Here is a 14,990-nt window from a genome sequence, read left to right as displayed (position 1 = left end):
GCCAGGATAGATTATCACAATGGCTCTTTCTAGCTATTTTTCTGAAAGATCTACTGTAGTACAAACAAGAATTAATGCAGGGAAGTTCTGTGTTATACAGACATGATGGCCTTCAAATCCAATGGTCTGTTCTGGCTTTTAAATCTATGAATGAACAAAGTTGGGGGTGGAAAAATGAGAAATTAACAGCTTAGCTGCTCTTTGGGGCTGGCGAGTGGGGAATCTCTATTTGAAAATATTGTGTAAAATCTCAGATTTAAGGAGTTTCTTGTCTTAATGAGAGCATAAACCATACTCTCCATTTGCACTTTGAACTTTCCTTGAATGAAAGAGCTGGAAATCTAATAAGTTTAACTGTACATTAAACTGTTTCAATGCTCATTACTTTTTTAATTATCACTAGGTAAATCTCATGGAGAATAGGAAAAGGGGACCCTGCACGAAGAAAGCTCATGAAGAAAGAAGAAGGGAAAAATCAAACATACATAATGGAATTCATCCTCCTGGGATTTGGGGATCGACCTGAACTGCAATATTGCCTCTTTCTGCTGTTTCTAGTGGTTTACATTGTGACCATGGCTGGGAACATCCTCATTGTTGCGCTAGTTGTGGCTGATCAGCACCTTCACACCCCCATGTATTTCTTACTGGGGAACTTGTCCTGCCTGGAGACCTGCTACACCTCCACCATCCTGCCCAGGGTGCTCGCCAGTCTCCTGAATGGGGACAGGACTATATCATTCTGTGGGTGTATTGTGCAATTTTATTTTTTTGGTTTCTTGGCAGCTACAGAATGTTGTCTCCTAGCAGCAATGTCTTATGATCGGTATTTAGCAATACATAAACCACTTCACTATGCAGCCCTTATGAATGGCAGAATCTGCCTCCAGCTAGCAGCTGGATCATGGATGAATGGATTTCTGACAACGACCATAATAACGTGTTTAATGTCACAGTTATATTTCTGTGGCCCCAATGAAATTGACCATTTCCTTTGTGATTTCACCCCAGTGATTAAGCTGTCCTGCAGTGACACCAGCCTGATCAAACTAGCGACTATAATATTCTCTTCCATAGACACCCTGCCCCCATTTCTATTAACCTTGGCATCCTATGTTTGCATCGTCTCCACTATCCTGAAAATTCCTTCCACCACCGGCAGGCAAAAGGTCTTTTCCACCTGTTCCTCTCACCTCATGGTGGTGACAATTTTCTATGGGACTGTAATCATTGTCTACATGTTACCAGACACTAACACACTTAGGGCAGGTCCACACTGGGGCGGGGGATCGATCTAGGAAACGCAACTTCAGCTATGAGAATAGCGTAGCTGAAGTCGACGTTTCCTAGATTGAACTAAATTTACTTACTTCGGGTCCACGCGGCGCAGGCAGGCTCCCCCGTCGACAGCGCTTCCTCCTCTCGGCGAGCAGGAGTTCCGCAGTCGACGGGGGAGCGCTTCTGGGATCGATCTATCGCGTCCAGATGAGACGCGATAAATCGATCCCAGAAGATCGATCTCTACCCGCCGAATCAGGCGGGTAGTGTGGACCAGCCCTTAGAGATCTCAACAAAGTCTTCTCTGTCTTCTACACGGTCCTGACTCCCCTGGCCAATCCCCTCATCTACAGTCTGAGGAACAAAGAGGTCAAGGAAGCACTGAGAAAAATAATCAGTAAATATATGGTGCTCCCATAAAATGAGAGTGACTTGTATGGGAATGATTCAATCTGGCTTAACTAGCAAGGGAGTTGGCATCTAGGTTGTCTCCCATTCATGCCAATGGGAGCTTCCTTGAAGACACAGTAAATTTTGGGATGGTGACATTCCTAATTGATATTTGCTACAGCCCTAACCAGAATCATAACTCTCATATGCTCTGAACATAAGAACGGCCATACTGGGTCAGACCAATGGTCCATCTAGCCCATGTCCTATCTTCCAACAGTGGCCAATGCCAGGTGCTTCAAAGGGAATGAACAGAGCAGGACAATTATTGAGTGATCCATCCCCTTTTGTCCAGTCCCAGAATCTGGCAGTCAGAAGTTTAGGGATATCCAGAGCATGGAATTGCATCCCTGGTCACTGAGACTAATAGCCTCTGATGGACCTATCCTAAATTAACTTATCTAATTCTTTTTTAAACCCAGGTCCAGTTTGGGGCAGGTTAAAAAAAGAATGAAATAGGTTTCTGGAGAATAAGTCCATCAATGGCTATCAATAACTCTGCATTCCACACAGGGTAATTCAAGATTTTAGTTTTGTGTTTTATCAGCTTTTCTGCTCTGTTTGATTTGGGAAATGTCCACATTTTACATGGCACAAGTCTTGGATTCCTGGGTGTGGGTGTGGCTTGTTATCATATTTTGTCTCTGCTTGGTGTCCTGGATTCCCAAATGCTGCATAATTTTACATGTGGGAAGATGGCACTGGTCTTTCTAAATATATGTTCTATTGCAATGATTAAAAAGTGTAAAAGTTCCTAAACAGATTAATGGCTATCAAAATAAATAAATATTTGATATAATTATTTTGTTTGTTTGTTTTGTTAGAACATCTCTTTATAACAACAACAAAAGCAACATCAAGTAAAAATACGAAAAACATCTATGGAGAAAATGCTTTTCAATCCTATATTTGTTGTTCTCTGGAAAATGGGCACTGGCATCTGTGCAGAAATTTCGGAGACAGGGGATTGTCTATATGCTGTCTGTGACCACCTCTGTTCCATGACTGGTGCATCTATTGTACACAAACAAATTACAATGAGAATAAACCCTGACTCCACATTACTGATTCTTCCTCCAATTAAACTGGAAGGACCCAATCTCTGCTACCACTCAGAACAGGAGAGACAATAAAATTATTTTATTCTACTTTTCTTTATCTTTTCTTAACATCCTGGAGAGGGTTTTCAGGTCCCATGTGGAATGGATCCATGCTATCAATCTCCTCCTCTCTTGGATTTGCATCTCATTTCTGGCCTAACACCTAGCTGTTGGTTCTGGCACTTCTCGTCATGATGACATTTAACACTATCTACAACATTATGGCCACATTCACTATTCTACTGCTCCATGACTCAGTCTCCAAGTAGTGTCACATCTCCTTTGTTTGTCCTGCCACTGCTTGTTTGTATGCCTAGAGTTCCTGGTGAAACACCTGTACTGGGAACTATGGGCTTATGTTAATTTTGGCTTTACTCTGTAATAAATAATTAAGGAAGGGGCTTTCAAAGAAGAGGCAGTCCGGAACCCAAATCCCATTGGATGTCAGCAGAGCAAGGCATCCAACTCCTCTGGGACTCTTTGAATATCCCAGGCCATGTCTTTAATATTTATGGGTAGAAAGGATGGACAAGTGTCTAAGCCACTGGGTCTTTCAGCTGCCTCAGTGAAGAATCCCCCTTATATTCACTGTCACTGAAGTTGTTCTTTGGCTTGATGGGTAGAGGACTCTGTCATTAGGAAATGAGGTCTATCCAGTGGACAGGCATTGCCCAGGGACTCAGGAAATGGGAGATCTGTTCCTGGTTCTGATACAGAATCTATGTATGGCTTTGGGTAAGTTACCTAGGGAAAAATAAAAGTGGATATGTCCTATTTTCAAAAGAGGCTTTGGACTCGATTCACAAAGGGATTTAGGTGCCTAAATCTCAGAATCAGTCCCCACTGGGATTCACAAAGCCCCCCATGGCTACGACTGAATGCTGTAGGTGCCTAAATTTGTTCAGCATCCAAGGTTTTGCTGTAGAAAAGCTCTTAAACATCTAGTTTTCTGCCTCTGGGCATGCACACTGCTGCCACACATTAGAAATCTGGATGCCTATACCCCAGAGCAATACACTGGACAGTCTAAAATGAAGACACCTGAAATCAATAGTCAGTTTTGAAAATTGTGGCCTGCATGCTTCTCTTGAAATCAGTGACAAAGGCTAATTGAACAGGAGATGCTGGGCAATTCTATTAGAGGGGTAGTTTGCATGGTGTTGAAGTCTCCCAACACAATGAAGTCTTCTGAACTTTCTCTGTGGCTAGGTCTACACTGCAGCGGGGGTCCGACCTAAGATACGCAACTTCAGCTACGTGAATACCGTAGCTGAAGTTGCGTATTTTAGGTCGGCTTACCTGGCGGTGAGGACGCGGGAAAGTCGACCGCTGCCGCGCTGCCGCCGAATCCGCTGCCGCCTCTTGCCGAGGTGGATTTACGGAGTCGACGGCAGAGCGATCAGGGATCGATTTTACTGCGTCTTCACTAGACGCGGTAAGTCGATCCCCGATAAACCGATTGCTACCCGCCGGATCGGCGGGTAGTGAAGACAAAGCCTCTGTGTCAGACATGATCTCTTTCAACTCCTCAGGGAATCCTTTGGTACCTGGGGGTTTATGGATGAGAAGGCTACCCAGGAAAGTCCATCTGAGGATAACCACTGGGAAAGGAAGAGTGGAAGTCTTGGAGAAGACCACTGGGGGCTTGTTATACTAGTCTGTTTTCCTGGAAGGTGCTCAGATAATACCATGATGGGCACCAAGATAAATGGATGGATGGATGGATGGATGGATGGATGGATGGATGGATGGATGGATGGATAGATAGAGAGATGATGAAGTCAGTGTATGATGAAACATTGCCTGTAAGCCTACAGAAAGGGTTTCTCCCAACAAAAGCAAAATATTCCCATTGGGACACTAATCCAATTTAATTTAATGGCCACTGTTTTCTCCTAACAGAGAGCGATTCTCTGTAATTATTCCTGCTGTGTATAAACTAGAGCAAATACATTATTAAAAGCAGGGTATAGTGTGAATGAGAGAACTCAGGGAAGATCAGCATTGCTGCTGACGGCTTCTTCATTTATGAAGAAGGATGAAGTCGATAGCCAGGTCTGTTTGTTTTATTTATTTAAAATCATTTATTTAAAAAAAAATAACTGGGTTGGGGGGGCTATCAAAATGGGGAGTGTTAGCTCTGGCCCCCAAATAGTTGGGATGGTTTATTATGTAAAAGACTCATTCAGCTCAATCGTACAATCTTTAGTATTTGCCTTTAGCTAAATCCTGGAATGTTCATAACCCTCTTGCTCATCCAACCATCTCAGTCTCTTTGTAGAGATCTGGGACCAAATTCAGCACCAAGATAAGTGGATGCCATGGTCATTGACATGAGTGGAAAATTCAGAAATTCTCTGTCTCTCTAATCACATTCCCTTCCCTTGATCTAATATTTTAAAAGACAATGACATTTTTGTGAATACATATTTTTCCATTCTGAATATTTTTTCCTGAATTTATATTGCTAGAGCTAGTTTACCAGGCATAGGATGGATAATGCCATGGGAATGAAACATCCTCTAGTAAATGAGGCTCTTTGTAGAATCCCTATGTCATTTGCTCTAGAAGTTGGAAGGAGTGTAGTAGATAGATGGAATAGGTGCATAAGTATACTAAAAAATATAAATGTAGGCATGATCAGAGCCCTAGTTTAGATGAGGAGAGTTGAGCTTTGATACCAATTTAACGTTGCTGACCACTGCTTGAGTTAATACATATTTTTTTCAAATATATATGTCTAGTGGGACACCATTGTCAACAATGCAAAGGAAAATTGAAGTGCCACCACAGAATTCATCCTGCTTGGGTTTGGAAACCTCCATGAACGGCAGTTCCTACCCTTCATGACAGTTTTATTTATCTACGTGATTGCTGTCTCTGGGAACATGCTTGTTGTCATCACTGTATTGGCTGATCGCAGCCTTCACACCCCCATGTACTTTTTTCTGGGCAACTTATCCATCTTGGAGATCTGCTACATCTCAACCATTGTCCCAAAGATGCTGAGAACCTTCCTTACAGAGCATGAAGTGATTTCACTCATGGGCTGTATCACACAGTTGTATGTGTTTGGTTCCCTGGGTATTTCTGAGTGTTTGCTCTTATCAGTCATGTCCTTTGACCGGTATTATTCGGTATTATTCCGCTAAATTATTCAGCAATAATGAACTTCAGGGCTTGCCTTCTGCTAGCAGCTGGTTCTTGGGCTGCTGGCTTTGCAGTTCCTGTGATAAGCATAGTTATGGTATTCAGGTTGCCTTTCTTTATTTCCAATGACACAGACCATTTCTTCTGCGATTTAATGCCTCTGCTAAAACTGTTGTGCACTGGTGCTTATAAGATTGAGGTTGTAACTTTTACCTTTGCTGCCTTTGTGGTTGTGGTTCCATGTTTACTAACCCTGGTTTCCTACTATAGGATCATATTGACTATCTCTAGGATCCCTTCCACCACAGGGAAGAAAAAAGCCTTCTCCACCTGCTCCTCACACCTCCTTATCGTTAGCATTTTCTATGGGGCCCTCATTATTATCTATGGTTTCCCAATAGGAAATCAGTCACCTGGTCTAAACAAAGTCTTCTCCGTGCTCTACACTGTCCTGACTCCCACAGTCAACCCTCTCATATACAGTCTGAGAAACAAGGAGGTCAAGGATGCCCTGAGAAGGATTGCAATGAAGGCAATCGCTTTCAGAAGTTAAACAGTTATCCCTGATGTCAGATGTTTGGCATGAATTGCATTTCCATTCATTGCTGTCAATGTAGATAGTTGCTAAGTTAAAAACGCTGGGCTGTACATGGCATGAGTGCAAACAGGAGCTCTCTGCATTTAGTGCTGATGGTTTGTCACCCTCCTAGGTTGTTTTATAAATTTCAGGCAGAGTCACATGTTATTGGATGGCTATAAAAAATAGTTTAAACTAAAAGCAATTTTGATGAAATAATGTTATCCATTACTTCTAGTATCTCTTGCATTTTACTCCTAGGGGAATTCTGCACCACTGCACAATGCAGAATTTGCACAGAATTAATGTTCTGAACAGAATTTCATGTTTCCCCCACAGAAATGGGGCTGCATTAGGGGCTGATGGACTCTGCAGAGCCCAGTTCTCCAGCTCGCAGTGAGTGGAGCGCCCAGCCTGGTGGGGATGGTGGCTTTGCACACTCTGGCACCCAGGTTGATCCTCATCCACCCAGGGACTGGAGAGGGCCTGGGAGACCTGGCTCTGGCAAAGGTTGAAGAAGGGCCGGGCCTCACCGCGTCCCCTGATGGGACAGTAAAGAGGGTGGGGAGAGTAAAGTCTCTGGAGGGGGGGATGCATGTGTCCGGGCCGGAGGTGCCCTGTGGCTGGGCCCTGGAAAGAGGGGTACAAGTATCTGGGGTGGGAGGTGCCCTGCATCTAGACTCTGGGGGGAGGGTTTGTGGGTGTCTGGGCTGGGGGGTGCCCCGCACCTGTGATCTGGGGGGGGGGGGATATGGATATCTGGGCTCTGGGAAGCCTCATGTAGCCCCCTCCAGCAGCCCCCAACTGGAATTGGTTGTTGTAGGGGGTTTCTTTCACTCTCTGCTCCTCGGGGAATCTTTGCTTTGTTGTTGTCTTTTTTGTTGACATACTTGTTGACAGCTATTTTGAAATAAATTAGCTAAATAATTGAAACTGGAGTGATTATATTGTGTTATTCTGACAAATAAAATATGCAGATGTTTTAATTTTTTGGTGCAGAATTCCCCCAGGAGTAGCATTTGTATGCTCTTCTGGAAGGTTTGACCCAGAAGCCATAATTATTTGGGTGCTGTCATTTCTAGGTGGTCAGCTTGAGACACTTTAAAGAAGCATGATTCTCAAAAAATAATCAGCACCCAACCTATGCAAATCAGAGCCATTTACATTCAATATTTTTGGCTGGTGTTTTCCAAAGGGCCTGAGGGAGTTAGGCACCCAAATCCCATTGAAATTCAGTGGGATTTGGTCTTTCAGATCTGGATTTTTAAAGGAATTTAGGTATCTAGTGGGATTTTCAAAAGCATCTAAACACTTAAAAATCATCTTTTGCAATGAGAGTTAGGTATGGAGGTGCATTGGAATATTCCACTAGCTGCCTAAATACCTTTAAAAAATTGTCCCTTAGGCCCTTTGGACATCCCAGCCTTAAAACTGTAGCTTGAAACAGCCATTAGAGCAAAAGAAACACCATGTGGGAGGCACAAAGAACAATGAAACATCCAAAGGCACTTAACGGGTCTTCGTAATTTTGAAAAATCTCACCCTATTTTGATTAAAAGAATACTAACCATTTCTTCTGTCATCTGTCTTGCTTGAGGAATGCCTTTGTTTTATGTATGTACTAACACTGAGCTAATTGTTAGTATTAAATAAATAAGAAGAAGATTTCACCATTATCATCATGGTCATTAACATTTTTTCAATAGAGCCATGAAATTGGCCTTCTCCCCTCCCTCCCCGTGCTGTAGTGGTTCTAGATGGCATCAGAACAGCATACAAGAAATTTTGCCACATGGAGAATGACATGTTGTTCTCAAAATGGCATCCTCTGCACAGCATGACTTTACACGCACCCTACATGAGAGGTCTTACTGCATGGACGACACCCTTTGAAGACCTACATGTCTCTCTCCCTCCTGACTGGGGTATTTCCAGGCTGCATAGTCCCCTGCCTGCACTATGTGACTTCCAGCAAGCCAGACTGCCTTATCAGGTCAGCGTGTGGGCTTGGCTTTCTATTCCAAGGCTATGAACTGCTGTAATTGAGAGCAGTTATAAGTCACCATGCGGCAAGCACAGTTAAATCATTACAGAGAAAACCTCTTCAAAACAAGAAAAGAACCTACGAGTATGCTAATAAGGTTAGTGGAGATCACCCCAACTCCCACCTTGGGCTCTGGTCCACGTGAGTCCTTCCAACCCATCCCTAAGGGGCGGGGGGCCCACGGGACAGAAGGTCCTGTCCATTCGCTGGATCAGAAATAAGGCCCCGAGTCTGTTTAAACTCAGGCCTGGTCTACACTACGAGTTTAGGTTGAATTTAGCAGCGTTAAATCAAATTAAGCCTGGACACGTCCACACGACGAAGCCCTTTTTTTCAACTTAAAGGGCCCTTTAAACCGGTTTCTTTACTCCACCTCCGACGAGGGGATTAGCGCTTAAATTGGCCTTTGCGGGTCAGATTTGGGGTAGCGTGGACGGAATTCGACGTTATTGGCCTCCGGAGCTATCCCACAGTGCTTCATTGTGACCACTCTGGACAGCACTCTCAAACTCAGATGCACTGACCAGGTAGACAGGAAAAGCCCCGTGAACTTTTGAATTTCATTTCCTGTTTGCCCAGCGTGGAGAGCACAGGTGACCATGCAGAGCTCATCAGCACAGGTAACCATGATGGAGTCCCAGGATCGCAAAAGAGCTCCAGCATGGACTGAACGGGAGGTACGGGATCTGCTCACCATATGGGGAGATGAATCCGTGCTAGCTGAACTCTGTAGCAGTAAATGAAATGGCAAAATATTAGAAAAAGTCTCAAAGGCCATGAAGGACAGAGGCCATAACAGGGATGCACAGCAGTGCCGCGTGAAAATTAAGGAGCTAAGGCAAGCCTACCACAAAGCCAGAGAGGCAAATGGAAGGTCCGGGGCAGAGCCACAAACATGCCGCTTCTACGCGGAGCTGCATACCATGCTAGGGGGTGCAGCCACCACTACCCCAACCGTGTGCTTTGACTCCATCAATGGAGAATCACGCAACGGGGAAGCGGGTTCGGGGTACGAGGAAGATGATGATGAAGACAATGAAGATAGCTCACAGCAAGGAAGCAGAGAAACCGGTTTCCCCAACAGCCAGGATATGTTTAGCACCCTGGACCTGGAACCAGTAATCCCCGAACTCACCCAAGGCGTGCTCCCAGACCTTGAGGGCACACAAGGGACCTCTGGTGAGTGTACCTTTGTAAATAGTACACATGGTTTAAAAGCAAGCGTGTTTAATGATTAATGATTAATTTGCCCTGGCAATCGCGGACAGTACAGCTACTGGAAAAGTCTGTTAACCTGTATGTGGATGGAGCGGAAATCCTCCAGGGACATCTCCAGAAAGCTCTCCTTCATGTACTCCCAAAGCCTTTGCAAAACGTTTCTGCGGAGGGCTGCCTTATCCCGTCCGCCATGGTAGGACACTTTACCACGCCAGGCCAATAGCACGTAGTCTGGAATCATTGCATGTCAAAGCATGGCAGCGTATGGTCCCGGTGTTTGCTGGCATGCAGACAACATCCATTCCTTATCTCTCTTTGTTATCCTCAGGAGAGTGATATCATTCATGGTCATCTGGTTGAAATGGGGTGATTTTATTAAGGGGATATTCAGAGGTGCCCGTTCCTGCTCGGCAGAACAGAAATGTTCCCCTCTGTTAGCCACGCAGTGGGGGGGGGAGGGGTGAAGTGATCATCCCAGAGAATTGGGTGTGGGGGGGGAGGGGGGGTAGTTGGGTTTGTGCTCCATGTTAACCCGGAAACTGCAGCCCCTCCTTTTACATTGCAAACACATTTTAAATGGCCAACCCAACGGGTGCTTGGTATGGGAAATGAGGGCGCTGCTGTTTGAAACCATTCCCACATGTTATGAAGGTTAAAAAAGCCAAAAGACTGTGGCTTACCATGGCTGCCTGCAAGCCAAATTCTGTTGCCTGGCACTGCATGAGTGATCTCTCACACCAAGCCGGCAGGCCCTCAATATAAGAGGAAAAATGCAACCTTGTAACGAAAGCACATGTGCTGTGTAATGTGAACAGCAAAATTTAACGTGAAAGAGTGTACCCATTGTTCTATAAAATGTGTCTTTTTTAACCACCTCTCCCTTCTCCTCCACCAACTGCAAATGTTTCTCCTTCACAGAGGCTAGAGAAGATTAGAAGGAGAAAATGGCGGACTCGGGATGATATGTTCTCGGAGCTCCAGATGTCCTCCCACGCTGACAGCACAGCAGAATGCGTGGAGGCAGTCAATGTCAGAGTGCAAAAAAGCACAATATGAATGAGAGGAGAGGTGGCGGGCTGAATCGCAGGCTGAAGAGAGCAAGTGGTGGGCTGAAGAGGATAGGTGATGTCAGCTTGCTGACAGAAGGCAAGAGTCGATGCTCCGGCTCAGTGGCGTAGCCAGGTCCTAAGTGCAGGGGGAACAAACCTAAAAAAGGTGCCTCCCTTGGCCCCTCCTCTGGCCACGCCACCTTGGCTCCTCCTCTGGCCGCTCAGCACGCGCCCCCCCCACTGGCTCCTCCGGCCGTGCCGCGCCCCCGACTCCTCCAGCCACGCTGCGGCCATGCTGCACCCCCCCCCTCGGAGGGGCTCGGTCCCGAGGGAGGGGGCCGGGGGCGGGCTGGCGGCGAGGGCTAGCTGGGGCTGGCGGCTCCCCACGGTGGAGCAGCAGGCACAGCCTTCGGGGAGGCCGGAGGGCTCCTCATAGCAGAGGTGGGGGGAAAGCCGCACGGCTCTGGCCGCGTTCCGGGAACTGGGGCCGCTGCCCTGGGGCCGGAGCCATTGGGGCCGGCGGTGATTGGCCGGCGCTGCTCGGCCAGGGCCGGAACCGGGGTCGGCGCCCTGGGGCCCACGTCCCAGGGCCCGAGCCGGGCTGGGGCCACTGGCGCCGGAGCCAGCAGGGGTGCTCGGCCGGCACCACTGCGGCTGGGGCCGGAGCTGCCAGGGCCGGGAGCGAGCCAGCACTGCGGGGCCCGGGCTGAGCCGAAGCCGCTGGGGCCGGAGCTGCCGGGGTGCTCAGCCGGCGCCGCTGGGGCCGAGCCGGGCAGGAGTTGCAAGGGCTGGGAGCGGGCCGGCGCCGTGGGGCCCGGGCCGAGCCGAAGCTGAAGCCGCTGGGGCTGGAGCTGCTGGGGTGCTCAGCTGGCGCCGCTGGGTCTGAGCCGGGCCGGAGCTGCCAGGGCCGGAAGCGGGCCGGCACCACGGGGACCGGGCTGAGCCGAAGCTGCTGGGGCTGGAGCCGCCGGGGTGCTTGGCCGGCACCGCTGGGGCCGAGCCGGGCCAGATCCGCCAGGGCCAGGAGCGGGCCGGCGCGCTCGGCCGGAGCCACCAGGGCCAGGGCCAGTGGGAGCCACTCGGCCAGGGCCGGACTGGGCTGTGCCACCCCTCGTCTCCCCGGAGCCCTCCTTCTCGCGTCTCCCTCCCTCCCCCCAGCTCACCTGCTGCTGCTGCCGGCCTGCCCCCTGCTTGTTTTTAGACTTCCCGCGAACGTGTGATTTGCGGGAAGCAGGGGAGGGGGAGGAGCATGGGGCGGAGTGTTCAGGGGAGGGGAGGAGGGGGAAGTGAGCTAGGGAAGGGGTGGACAGCTGCGGGGCCCATTTAGGCGCCGCTTTTCAAAAATGTGATGAGGGGAAGCGGCTGCTTCCCCTGCACCCCACTAGCTACGCTAGTGCTCCGGCTGCTGGAGCATCAAACTGAAATGCTCCAGCGTATGGTTGAGCTGCAGGAAAGGCAGCAGGAGCAGAGACTGCCGCTACAGCCCCTGTGTAACCAACAGCCCTCCTCCTCAAGTTCCATAGGCTCCTCACCCAGACGCCCAAGAACACGGTGAGGGGGCTTCCGGCCACTCAGCCACTCCACCCCAGATGATTGCCCAAGCATCAGAAGGCTGGCCATCAATAAGTGTTAAAGTTATAAAGTTTTAAACTGCAATGTGTCCTTTTCCTTCCCTCCTCCCCCACCCTCCCGGGCTACCTTGGCAGTTATCCCCCTAGTTGTGTGATGAATTAATAAAGAATGCATGAATGTGAAGTAACAATGACTTTATTGCCTCTGCAAGCGGTGCTCGAAGGGCGGAGGGGAGGGTGGTTAGTTTACAGGGAAGTAGAGTGAACCGGCGGGGGGGGGGGGGGAAGGGTTCATCAAGGAGAAACAAACAGAAGTTTCACACCGTAGCCTGGCCAGTCACAAAACTGGTTTTCAAAGCTTCTCTGATGCGCACCGTGCCCTGCTGTACTCTTCTAACCGCCCTGGTGTCTGGCTGTGCGTAATCAGCGGCCAGGCCATTTGCCTCAACCTCCCATCCCACCATAAATGTCTCCCCCTTACTCTCACAGATATTGTGGAGCGCACAGCAAGCAGCAATAACAATTGGAATATTGGCTTCGCTGAGGTCTATCCGAGTCAGTAAACTGCGCCAGCGCGCTTTTAGACGTCCAAATGCACATTCTACCACCATTCGGCACTTGCTCAGCCTATAGTTGAACAGGTCCTGACTACTGTCCAGGCTGCCTGTGTACGGCTTCATGAGCCATGGCATTAAGGGGTAGGCTGGGTCCCCAAGGATAACGATAGGCATTTCAACATCCCCAACGGTTATTTTCTGGTCTGGGAAGAAAGTCCCTTCCTCCAGCTTTTGAAACAGGCCAGAGTTCCTGAAGACGCGAGCATCATGTACCTTTCCCGGCCATCCCACGTTGATGTTAGTGAAACGTCCCTTGTGATCCACCAGGACTTGCAGTAGCATTGAAAAGTACCCTTTGCGGTTTATGTACTCGGTGGCTTGGTGCTCCGGTGACAAGATAGGGATATGGGTTCCGTCTATCGCCCCACCACAGTTTGGGAATCCCATTGCAGCAAAGCCATCCACTATGACCTGCACGTTTCCCAGAGTCACTACCCTTGATATCAGCAGGTCTTTGTTTGCATTGGCTACTTGGATCACAGCAACCCCAACAGTAGATTTGCCCACTCCAAATTGATTCCCGACTAACCGGTAGCTGTCTGGCATTGCAAGCTCCCACAGGCCTATCGCCACTCGCTTCTCAACCATGAGGGCTGCTCTCATCCTGGTATTCTGGTGCTTCAGGGCAGGGGAAAGCAAGTCACAAAGTTCCATGAAAGTGCCCTTAAGCATTGAAAAGTTTCGCAGCCACTGGGAATCGTTCCACACCTGCAACACGATGCGGTCCCACCAGTCTGTGCTTGTTTCCCAGGCCCAGAATCGGCGTTCCACAGCATGATCCTGCCCCATTAACACCGTGATGTGCACATTGCCGGGGCCCGTACTTTGCGAGAAGTCTATGTCCATGTCAATTTCCTCATCACTCTCGTCGCCGTGCTACAATCACTGCAATCGCCTCCTCACGTGGTTTCGCTTTGGCATGTTCTGGTTCTGCATATACTCCAGGACAATGCACGTGGTGTTCATAGTGCTCATAATTGCCGCGGTGATCTGAGCGGGCTCCATGATCCCAGTGCTATGGCGTCTGGGCTGAAAAAAGGCGCAAAACTATTGTCTGACGGAGGGAGGGAGGGAGGGAGGGAGGGGCGAGTGACGAGTGATGACATGGCTTACAGGGAATTAAAATCAACAAAGGTGGCTATGCATCAGGGAGAAACACAAACAACTGTCACACAGAATGCCCCCCCCCAAAGATTAAACTCAAAACCCTGGGTTTAGCAGGCCATTGATTTCATGGAGGGAGGGGGAAGCAAATGAATACAGAACAAATCTGGTCCATCTATTTTTTACTTCTTAAGCTGGCAGCAGACGGTGCAGCATGACTGATAGCCATTGGCATCTTCTGGGTGCTTGGCAGAAGATGCTGTATTATGACGGCTAGCCATCATCATCAAGACGGTTCAATAGGACTGCCGGCAGGACTGAGTCTCCAGGAGACAAAACATGTCTGCCCAGGTGCCTCTGACCGAACTCACTGAGGAGTACAACGATGATGGATACCAGTCGTAATACACCATCCACTGCCAAAAGGCAAGGAGCTGCTGCTGTATAGCAATGCAGCCCCACGTCTGCCAGCACCCAGAAGATATATGGTGACGGTGAGCTGAGCTGAGTGGGCTCCATGCTTGCCATAGTATGTTGTCTGCACAGGTAACCCAGGTAAAAAGGCGCGAATCGATTGTCTGCCATTGCTCTGACGGAGGGGGAGGGGCCTGACGACATGTACCCAGAACCCCCCGCGACACTGTTTTTGCATCATCAGGCATTGGGATCTCAACCCAGAATTCCAATGGGCAGAGGAGGCTTCGGGAACTGTGGGATAGCTACCCACAGTGCAACGTTCTGGAAGTCGATGCTAGCCTCGGTACTGTGGATGCGGTCTGCCGACTTAATGCATTTAGAGCATTTTATGTGGGGACACACACAATCGACTGTA

At 48.6% G+C, this 14,990-nt stretch overlaps 1 protein-coding gene across 1 annotated transcript; it reads left to right on the top strand.

The window, feature by feature from the left end:
- Positions 1-452: 452 nt before the first annotated feature.
- Positions 453-1,698, top strand: LOC135886060 (olfactory receptor 5AP2-like). The gene is made up of 2 exons (XM_065413949.1): positions 453-1,269; positions 1,565-1,698. Exons 1-2 carry the CDS (start codon positions 453-455, stop codon positions 1,696-1,698), a joined length of 951 nt encoding a protein of 316 aa, XP_065270021.1.
- The last annotated feature ends 13,292 nt before the right edge of the window (positions 1,699-14,990 follow it).

This window comes from Emys orbicularis, chromosome 12, assembly GCF_028017835.1.
Source record: "Emys orbicularis isolate rEmyOrb1 chromosome 12, rEmyOrb1.hap1, whole genome shotgun sequence".
Lineage (NCBI taxonomy): Eukaryota > Metazoa > Chordata > Testudines > Emydidae > Emys > Emys orbicularis.
The sequence above is the reverse complement of the archived record's forward strand: the minus strand, read 5'-3'. Positions and strand labels throughout refer to the sequence as shown.